Raw genomic sequence first — 11,879 nt, 5'->3', positions numbered from 1 at the left:
TGTTGACAGGTATCTCTCAAAATCGAGCACCCAGCAATGTAATCTCCATAGACAAACATTGGCAGTGGAATGGCCTGCACTGAAGAGCTCAGTGACTTTCCACGTGGCACCGTCATAGGATGCCACCTTTCCAACAAGTCAGTTCGTCAAATTTCTGCCCTGCTATAGCTGCCCCGGGTTTCATTGTAAGTGCTGTTATTGTGTAATGGAAACATCTAGGAGTATCAACGGCTCAGCCGTGAAGTGGTAGGCCACGCAAGCTCACAGAACGGGGCCGCTGAGTGCTGAGTGGTAAAAATCGTCTGTCCTCGGTTGCAACACTCACTACCGAGTTCCAAACTGCCTCTGGAAGCAATTTCAGCACAATAACTGTTCGTCAGGAGCTTCATGGAATGGGTTTCCATGTCCGAGCAGCGGCACCCAAGCCTAAGATCACCATGCACAATGCCATGCGTTGGCTGGAGTGGTGTAAAGCTTGCCGCTATTGGACTCTGAATCACGCTTCACCATCTGGCAGTCTGACGGATGAATCTCAGATTTGGCGTATGCCCGGAGAAAGCTACCTGCCCAAATGCATAGTGCCAACTGTAAAGTTTGGTGGATGAGGAATTGTCTGGGGCTGTTTATCATGGTTCGGGCTAGGCCCCTTAGTTCCAGTGGAGGGAAATCTTAACGCTACAGCATACAATGACATTCTAGACGATTCTGTGCATCCAACTTTGTGACAAGAGTTTGGGGAAGGCCCTTTCCTGTTTCAGCATGACAATGCTCCCGTGCACAAAGCGAGGTCCATACAGAAATGGTTGGTTGAGATTGGTGTGGAAGAACTTGACTGGCCTGCCCAGAGCCCTGACCTCAACCCCATTGACCACCTTTGTGATGAATTGGAACAACGACTGATAGCCAGGCCTAATCACCCAACATCAGTGCCCGAACTCACTAATGCTCTTGTGGCTGAATGGAAGCCGCAGCAATGTTCCAACATGTAGTGAAAAGCCTTCCCAGAAGAGTGGAGGCTGTTATAGCAACAAAGGGGGGACCAACTCCGTATTAATGCCCATGATTTTGGTATGCGATGTTTGATGAGCACGTGTCCACATGCTTTTGGTCAGGTAAACACAAGGGGAAAATATCTCCATCACCATGCTGCATGCTGTGTTTTATTCAGTAATATTGTGTGACAATGAGGAAAGTTAATGACAGGGAGTGCAGTCGTTTTTACACCACTGGTGTAGTGATCCAATCAAATGTTATTGGTCGCATACACATATTTAGGGTGTAGCGAAGTGTTGTTGCTTTTGGTGATCATGTTTAGTGCCCCCCCTCACATCTTTTGGCGTAATTTGCACGATAACTTCACAAGAATATAAACCTTATAAATCTTATAACAAATGTGATCTTTTTAAAATGTATTTTACCTTTATTTAACTCGGCAAGTCAGTTAAGAACAAATTCTTATTTTCAATGACGGACTAGGAACAGTGGGTTAACTGCCTGTTCAGGGGCAGAACGACCTTGTCAGCTCGGGGGTTTGAACTAATAACCTTCTGGTTACTCGTCGAACGCTCTAACCACTAGGCTACCCTGCCGCCCTGGGGTAGCCTTTATGTCGTCAGTCTTCTATGGAGCACCAATGTGCTACTTTAAATGTGATTTCTTGCCATGCTTAAAAATGTTGTCAAATTGAATATTTTATTCAATTTATGTTTTATATTTTCTCTTCACTCTCTTTCTCCTTCCTCCTCTCTTGCCCTCAATTTCTTCAATTGCTCTCTGTATTCTCAGCTGAAAGGTAGGAGGCTCTCTTTGCCTTCTTATTTCATCGCATTTCATTACTCTTTCTGCCTGTTTTTTTGTGTGCATTTTTTGTGTGCATTTTTGTTCTTGATTTCTGCTCTTCTTTGGTAATGTAACATTCTTGAGTTCACATGTGGTTTTGTATTAATCCATTTCGAAAAGTTTGGTTGCTTTGACTTGTGGTTGCTTCACTGCTTCACTGTCATTACGCAACAACTAGTTGCTTTGAATCAGACACTTACCCTACACTATTCATATGTTCATCATGTTCCATAGAAACCGTATGCGTGTCAGATCCCGGGATGCACCAAGCGCTACACCGACCCCAGCTCCCTACGCAAACACGTCAAGATCCACTCGGCCAAAGAGCAACAGGTGCGTAGAAAGGTAAGAGTGAGAAAATTTACTGATGACCCCCCCCCCCCAAAAAAACTGTCACTTTAAATCAGAGGATGGGCTCATTGTAATGGCCAGAATGCATTGAAGGAGCCATCTTCCCTTCTCTTGCCTTCACTTTCTCACACTGTACATCTTTTGACCAGTTCACTCAAATCAAATCAAATTGTATTAGTCACATCTGCCGAATACAACAGGTATTGTATTCGCCTTACAGTGAAATGCCTGAGTAGCCATTTGATTAGATGTTCAGGAGTCTTATGGCTTGGGGGTAGAAGCTGTTTAGAATCCTCTTGGTCCTAGACTTGGTGCTCCGTTACCGCTTGCCGTGCAGTAGCAGAGAGAACAGTCTATGACTAGGTTGGCTGGAGTCTTTGACAATTTTTGGGGGCTTTCCTCTGACACCGCCTGGTATAGAGGTCCTGGATGACAGGAAGCTTGGCCCGGTGTTGTACTGGGCCGTACGCACTACCCTCTGTAGTGCCTTGCGGTCAGAGGCGGAGCAGTTGCCATACCAGGCAGTGATGCAACCAGTCAGGATGCTCTCGATGGTGCAGCTGTAGAACCTTTTGAGGCCAAATATGCCAAATATGCCACATGCCAAATATCTGATCTCCTGAGGGGGAATAGGTTTTGTCGTACCCTCTTCACGACTGTCTTGGTGTGCTTGGACCATGTTAGTTTGTTGGTGATGTGGACACCAAGGAACTTTAAGCTCTCAACCTGCTCCATTACAGCCCTGTCGATGAGAATGGGGGCATGCTCGGTCCTCCATTTCCTGTAGTCCACAATCATCTCCACCCCAGCGGGAGGAGCCTAGATATTAGCGCTAGTTCTTGGTTCTAGTGCTTGGTTCTCGTAGTGCGTAGCACATCGATGACTTGTAAGCCGGAAAAGGGTCCACTCTGCCATGCGGATCAACCGAATGTTAAATGGCTGACGTTCAAAAGAGACAAGCCCCGTTTCGCCGTGGCTCTTCAAGTCAAAGTGAAGAAATTCAATGACGACTGAGAGCATGTTAGGACTCTTGTCGATCTTGTCAGACCACATGCGTCGCAAATGTCCCCAGTAGGTGTAATCATCTCCGCTTTAGTACTTATTCTTCCTCGCGGCTCCGAACAGTTGGTTTAATTTAGCAGAGCCTTTGAAAACCATTTCGCTGACAATAGATCAGGTTGGACCACATTTCGTCATGTTCATGGTCAACAGCCCACTCTTCTGCTGATTGGGCTCGGTAAATATGGGGAGAATGGAGAGACAGAATGGTCTCATTGTGTCTAAAAGGCTTGAGTGGTGGTGGCCGGGCCTGGATAATGTGTTCCTTTGCTTACCATTGCTGTTAAACAGAAACATGTTGAGGCTTGCACCATTGTTAATAAGCTGGAGCTCGAGCCGAATACACCAGTGGCCAGATGTTGTGGACACATGTCAAACAAACCCCCTCACTCTATCTCGGAACAGAAAGAAAAAAAGACAATCCAAATCTGTTATAGCGTCATGTTGTGAAAGGCAGAGGCCCAATTAGACTTGATGAATTGTTGCAAGGTGCTCGTAAGGAACGGTTGCCAATCACCACATGTGTTCGGTCACTTACTGACGTTGTCCGGGTGTCAACTTACAATGTGATGATTGTCGAACCGGTCTGTGATACGTAGAGACAGCGATCCATCTGGAATCTTGATTCAAGGGCTCAGATATAACAGGAAAAGCCTCATGCCAACTCGAATATCAATCCAGACGGGCTATTAAATCCATCCTGAATGAATTCCATTGAATTAGTTCTGATGGCCGCCCTGGCATACTAATCTGTTGGGGTATCTGTGAGCGAGGTAGCGCATGCTTCGAACCGCGTACCTCTCCTCTTGGCGTGCGCCGTTGGCTTGTCAAACCTGTAAACGAGAGAATGGACGAACAGAACGACAGCTAGATGGACTAGTGGTCCTGATCCCTTCTCTTTCTCCGGGTCCTAATAAGTGGGCTGCCTGTGGTCGGGAAAACGGGCCTCTAGGCCTGTCATTTCCTCTCAGTCTCTGTGGTTGAGATGCCAACGCTAACGAACTGATTCACTGCTTTTATGAAAGACTTTTGTGCTTGTGGGCCAGTTTACACAAATGTTCTTTTATTCTTACCGTAGCCCTGGTGTTACTTATGTCAGCTCTTACTGGCAGAGCCTCGGCCTCGCTGTCCTCGTAGAGAGGGTTGACATTACACTACAGCCTTTTTAACAGATTCTGTGTAGTTTAGTGTAGCTTATATGTTGTAGCAATCTATAGCTAAATATAGCCTCGTTTGGGATCAAACCCCACAGCCTTATATGGTTAGCGCTGTGCTCTAGTCAACTGAGCTAACCAGCCCACTAGACTAAAGAACGACGAGATTCTCTTTAGAGCCAAAGAAGGATCACACCTATCCCTTCAGTCCAGCCACACCGTGGAATCATGTTGGATTTAAAAAAAATGTAAAAATCCCTGCCTTGACCTTCAGATTAAAACCAGGCATTCGGTGTGATCAACCATGTCCTGACGTCACCACCCAAACGGGTTGGATCAACATTGTTTCCACGTCATTTCAATGAGCTGACGTTGAGCCAACACGGAATAGACGTTGAATTGATGTCTGTGCCCAGTGGGACAGCTCTGAAGGTACTTCTGCAGATGAAGGGGAAGAAAGACATGGTTGTTAGGATTCCTGCAATGCACTGCCTTGGCATGTACCATACCCTACGATAACATTTTACTACAGTGCAAGCCACTGCACTGATGTATAGACGAGAGTAAACCATTTCACTGATCTGTAAGACAGACTACCAAGCTATCATTCCAACTGATGTAGATTAACTTGAAACCACTGCTAGCTTAATATACCCAGGGTTGGAATTTAAAAACTGGTAGATTGGTAACTAAAACCACTGGGAATGCAGGAAATCAGCTCAAAAACATGTCATGTTTTCATGTCATAGTAATGTTTTCACTTTGGGAGCAGTGTTCCCGAATACGCTGCCCCAATTCCACCCTGGCATGGAATGGGTGATAGACTGCAGTTTCATGTGTGTTTGCTCACCCAGATACAATTTGCAGAAAGACAGTCATGCCACATGTCATGGCGTTGTGTTGGTATGAAGATGTCCAACCAGACTCTGAAATGTATTGTATTGTATTGTCCAACAACCCCTCCCCTTCTCTGCTTGATTGACAGCTGAGGCCCTGCCCCCACCTGGAGCAGGACGTCCTGAGTGAGTGTCTGTCTGTGCACCACCCGCAGGGCTCCGCCCCCTCTCAGCACCAGCACCTGCACTGCCCCGCCCCCTCGCAGCAGCATTTGTTCAACGGGAAGGATGGCCGCTCCCCGGGACTGTGCCAGGACATCTTCACAGGTGCACGGAGGTCACTCTACCCCCCCTAACCCTTAACCTGTGTACCCATAACCCCAGACCCTAACACTCCAGGTAAAAGGTGCCTGTAGGATCTAGGATCAGCTCAACTTTCAGATCTAGGATTGTCTTTCTTTAAAATTCTAACGCAAAACTGACCTTAGCTCAGCTTCTAGGCCAGGACAATTTCATCCTACTCCAACCCTTAACCCCCAATTCACCAACCGACACACTGACCTATCTTTAATATTACAGTAAACGTTGACATTTTGACATGATAGACTGGCAGTAACTGTCTCAGTGCTGATTTCCAGCTTTGAGGACAAATTGGCCTGAGTGCCTTCAGCTCAATCTCATGCTGAATGTGATACCTGATGCATTAATTAGAACTGATTCGGTTTGGAAACAAGTCCTTTGTGTTTTACGAGAAACTTTTGCCTCACTTCCTGCTGGTTGAGGACGCTGGTTGATAGTTATTTAGGACTGGAAATCAAACATCTACAAATGGCTAACATTTATGATTTGCAATTCATGCTGAATATGAACATTTACCGATGCACATTCTTTTTGGTTTAACTTGGAAGTCTCTCTATGGAGATCCCATAGACTATACTACAGTCAAATGGCTTGCAAAAGAGAGGTTGATGAGCAGGATCAAATATAGGGTTACTATGGAGGAGAGGAGAGATGCCCTGCAGTGTCCACAGTTTATGGACACATCTGTCATTGTTTGCTCAGTTTGTCCAATCCAGACTCCCCATCTCTCTCTGTTATTGTTATGGGACTATGAAAGCTCCAGTTGTCTTTGATTATTGAATCAATACTTGAAATACTGGCATCTTTTCTTCTCCTCTCCCTCTGTTTTGAGTGGATGTGTTGCTAGCTCCAATTGTGACAAAATGTGCAAATGGTTTCTAGCCCGCAGGAGCTGTTGTGTTGCTGTGGCCGTATTGGTTGATTAGGAGGCGTTCGAGGACGACGGGTTTGTTAGGGTTTACGCCAGGCGAAATGAAATGGGATTCATCATTGCATGTGTTGAGCTTTGTTCTCCAGCCAACAGAGGGAGGAGAGTCAGCAGGATGGGCAGAGTAGGGAGGCTCTTCAACGTTAACACTTCTATAGCTGACAATGAGTCGCACTTTTAGTTGCGGTGAATCCTGTTGGTTGGTTTTTAAAATGGCTTGATATTTGGTATCTGTAGGTTTTAGTTTCTGAGGCTAAAGAGATGTTCAGTAGGCTCAATCTTACTCAGAAAAATATATTTGTTCCTTTTAGGACCTCAGTTAGTATGTTTCTGAATGTAATTCATCTGCTAGAGCACATTACTGCAGATGACCATAGGTCCATCTCAGTGTGACAGGCTTCAAGTCAGGCTATGCTGCCTACTAATGCCACCGCAAACACCGCCCTAACCCCTCATAACCCTACAGAACCCCCCCCTAACTCACAAAGAACCTTCACAAAACTCACAGAGAAAAATCTCTGAACCGTCACAGATACGTGTCAGAACTGCCACAACCAAATGTTCTCAGGCCCGTCACATAGCCCTCTCAGAACCCACATGAATAGAAAACACTTAGAATCGTCACAGAGCACTCCTACGATCATCCCCAAACGCGCGGGGGAAACCCTGCACCGCTGAGGCTTGCGATGAAATTGAAGCAATCGCAGCGATTATTTGTAGAATGTTTGCTGGTCTGGTAGCAGATGTGGGGGCTAAAGGGGAAACCATTTAAGGTCTGTGATTGATGATTTTGGGGGTAATGAATCAAGCTTGTAACCATTTCAGAGAGCTGTCAGATAGGCCCTGCTTCCACTTGAGCACAGCTGGGGGAACAGTACTGCAGAAACCAGGAGCGCTCCTCTCGTCTCCGCACCGCCTCGTTGCCCTGGACAGTCGACGACGCTACGCTGTCCCCCAGGACACTGGCAAAGACATCGCAGGCAGGGCAGATTGAGGAGAGGAGAGACGAGAGAACAGATTTACAGTACAGGAGGAGGAGGGAGAGGCAGAGGGGGCTGCTGACTTCACTGCCTTGACCCTCTGAGGCAATCTGAGAGCCCCTTGGACAGAGCTGAGCTCTTTCAACTGGAGCTCTCAGTAGAGCATTCAGCTGTCATTGTGATTTGTCATGAGCCTGAATCGCCATCCAACTGAAGTACAGATGTGGAATCTTAATGTGATCACCCTGTTGCAGGGTGACTTTCCTGCCATGCAGGAAATGTAAAACTTGTAGTGTTTTGACGTTTAAAAAGGCTTCTAAAGTTTGTAATTTCCACTGTGAAATTTCAGACTTACTTTTCCCTTGTGAAAATATACTGTATAAACCGCTGCAAAAAAATGTGCATTAATTATAATCCACACAGTAATTCACATTTCCTGTTGCTGCAGGATTATTTTCCTGCTATAGGAGACTGGCTCAAATTAAGATCATAGATCTGTAGACTGACTCTTTTCTGATGCTCAGACAGGAAGGTCAGAGGCATTTAAACTGCTACAAATACTTAGGGACTGGCACAGGGGCACACACACATACGCTCGCACACACACACAGACAGACGCACACATACAGAGAGATCCCGAGCCACAGTGCCAGTTCTCTCAACTCCACTCATGTTCAAAATTCCTATAAAGTATTCTCAACAGAAATCGTAACACTATTGTACGAAATAGCATTGTAACCAGAACAAACAGTTTAAGGACAACTGAGGACAATCCCTGTGGCAGCACAAACAATGTACTGTAAATCACAAAACACAAAACAACAGAACATTTTCTTTTTCCAAAGCTCTCACTGATTGGACGATTAGTTGTGAAAACAAAAGCTTGTTGCCTTGAAAAGCTTTTTAATTTGGTCAAAGGGGAAGGTGGTCGAGTGAGGGACTCAAGTTGGCACATTTAGTGAATGAACTTTGTTGGTCTTTCAGGCCTGTACACTGGTTCCTGCACTCCCCACCACGGTGTCTCAGTGGAGCTCCTCTCCCCAGGACCAGCCCCCACCCCTGGCTCAGCCTCCGCCCCTGACCTGCCCCCCAGGCAGCCCCGTCTGGACCGGGACCTGAGCAGCCCGCATCATCTGTCCCCTCTGTCCACCATGGAGAGCACACGTGACGGGTGAGTCCCCTATAACATACTACTGTGAAATCATATATGTACATCATATCACACATGGAATTGTGGCCACAGGTCACATACCGCAGGAGGTTGGTGGCACCTTCATTGGGGAGAACGGGCTCGTGGTAATGACTGGAGCGGAATATGTGGAATGTTCTCAAGTACATTAAACACATTGTTTCCAGGTGTTTGATGCCATTCCATTTGCTTCCTTCCTGCCATTATTATAAGCCATTCTCCCCTCAGCAGCCTCCTGTTAAATACATACTGTCACATACATACTGATTTGTTTAACGCACACATAAACACAGACAGACAAGCACTCATAAACACAGACAGACACGCACACGTAAACACAGACAGACACGCACACATAAACACAGACAGACATGCACACATAAACACAGACAGAGAAGCACACATAAACACAGACAGACACGCACACATAAACACAGACAGACACGCACACATAAACACAGACAGACACGCACACATAAACACAGACAGACACGCACACATACACACAGACAGACACGCACATATACACACAGACAGACACGCACACATACACACGCACACATAAAAACAGACCGACACGCACACATACACACGCACACATAAACACAGACAAACACGCACACATACACACGCACACATGCACACAAACACAGACAGACACGCACACATACACACAGACAGACACGCACACATGCACACGCACACATAAAAACAGACCGACACGCACACATTCACATGCACACATAAACACAGACAGACACGCACACATACACACGCACACAAACAAAGACAGACACTCACACATAAACACAGACAGACAAGCACACATAAACACAGACAGACAGACACGCACACATACACACGCACACATAAACACAGACAAATATGCACACAACAACACAGACAGACACGCACACGTAAACACAGACAGACACGCACACGTAAACACAGACAGACACGCACACAAACAGACACGCACGCATAAACACAGACAGACACGCACACATACACACAGACAGACACGCACACATACACATGCACACATAAACACAGACAGACACGCACACGTAAACACAGACAGACACGCACACGTAAACACAGACAGACACGCACACATACACACGCACACATAAATACAGACAGACACGCACACATACACACGCACACATAAACACAGACAGACACTCACACATAAACACAGACAAACAAGCACACATAAACACAGACACGCACACATAAACACAGACAGACACGCACACAAACACAGACAGACAAACACGCATAAACACAGACAGACACCCAGACAGACACGCACACATACACACGAACACATAAACACAGACAGATATGCACACATAAACACAGACAGGCACGCACACATAAACACAGACAGACACGGACAAGTAAACACAGACAGACACGCACACATAAACACAGACAGACACGCACGCATAAACACAGACAGACACGCACCCATACACACACACAGACAGACACGCACACATACACACTCACACATAAAAACAGACCGACACGCACACATACACACGCACACATAAACACAGACAAACACGCACACATACACACACACACATGCACACAAACACAGACAGACACGCACACATACACACAGACAGACACGCACACATACACACGCACACATAAAAACAGACCGACACGCACACATACACATGCACACATAAACACAGACAGACACGCACACATACACACGCACACAAACAAAGACAGACACTCACACATAAACACAGACAGACAAGCACACATAAACACAGACAGACAGACACGCACACATACACACGCACACATAAACACAGACAAATATGCACACAACAACACAGACAGACACGCACACGTAAACACAGACAGACACGCACACGTAAACACAGACAGACACGCACACAAACAGACACGCACGCATAAACACAGACAGACACGCACACATACACACAGACAGACACGCACACATACACATGCACACATAAACACAGACAGACACGCACACGTAAACACAGACAGACACGCACACGTAAACACAGACAGACACGCACACATACACACGCACACATAAACACAGACAGACACGCACACATACACACGCACACATAAACACAGACAAACAAGCACACATAAACACAGACAGACAAGCACACATAAACACAGACAGAGAAGCACACATAAACAAAGACAGACACGCACACATAAAAACAGACACGCACACATAAACACAGACAGACACGCACACAAACACAGACAGACAAACACGCATAAACACAGACAGACACCCAGACAGACACGCACACATACACACGAACACATAAACATAGACAGATATGCACACATAAACACAGACAGGCACGCACACATAAACACAGACAGACACGGACACGTAAACACAGACAGACACGCACACATAAACACAGACAGACACGCACGCATAAACACAGACAGACACGCACCCATACACACACACAGACAGACACGCACACCTACACACGCACACATAAACACAGACAGACATGCACACGTAAACACAGACAGACACTCACATGTAAACGCAGACAGACAAGCACACATAAACACAGACAGACACTCACACATAAACACAGACAGACACGCACACATAAACACAGACAGACAAGCACACATAAACACAGACAGACAAGCACACATAAATACAGACATACAAGCACACACAAACACAGACAGACACATACACATAAACACAGACAGACACGCACACATAAACACAGACAGACAAGCACACATAAACACAGAGAGACAAGCACACAAACACAGACAGACACACATGCATAAACACAGACAGACACTCACACATACACACGAACACATAAACACAGACAGATATGCACACATAAACACAGACAGGCACGCACACATAAACACAGACAGACATGCACACGTAAACACAGACAGACACGCACACATAAACACAGACAGACACGCACACAAACACAGACAGACACACACGCATAAACACAGACAGACACGCACCCATACACACAGACAGGTACGCACACCTACACATGCACACATAAACACAGACAGACATGCACACGTAAACACAGACAGACACGCACACGTAAACACAGACAGACAAGCACACATAAACACAAACAGACAAGCACACATAAACACAGACAG

The 11,879-nt window shown here is 46.1% G+C and overlaps 1 protein-coding gene across 1 annotated transcript in view; it reads left to right on the top strand.

Annotated features, from left to right (window-relative positions):
• LOC135512564 (zinc finger protein GLIS1) overlaps positions 1-11,879 on the top strand; it is a 114,652-nt gene that overhangs the window by 83,861 nt on the left and 18,912 nt on the right. Inside the window, 3 exon segments of the mRNA XM_064934714.1 lie at positions 2,074-2,184; positions 5,389-5,566; positions 8,492-8,678. Of these exon segments, the coding sequence (XP_064790786.1) occupies positions 2,074-2,184; positions 5,389-5,566; positions 8,492-8,678 (476 nt within the window).

The sequence above is a fragment of the Oncorhynchus masou genome, chromosome 24, assembly GCF_036934945.1.
Source record: "Oncorhynchus masou masou isolate Uvic2021 chromosome 24, UVic_Omas_1.1, whole genome shotgun sequence".
NCBI lineage: Eukaryota > Metazoa > Chordata > Actinopteri > Salmoniformes > Salmonidae > Oncorhynchus > Oncorhynchus masou.
The sequence above is the reverse complement of the archived record's forward strand: the minus strand, read 5'-3'. Positions and strand labels throughout refer to the sequence as shown.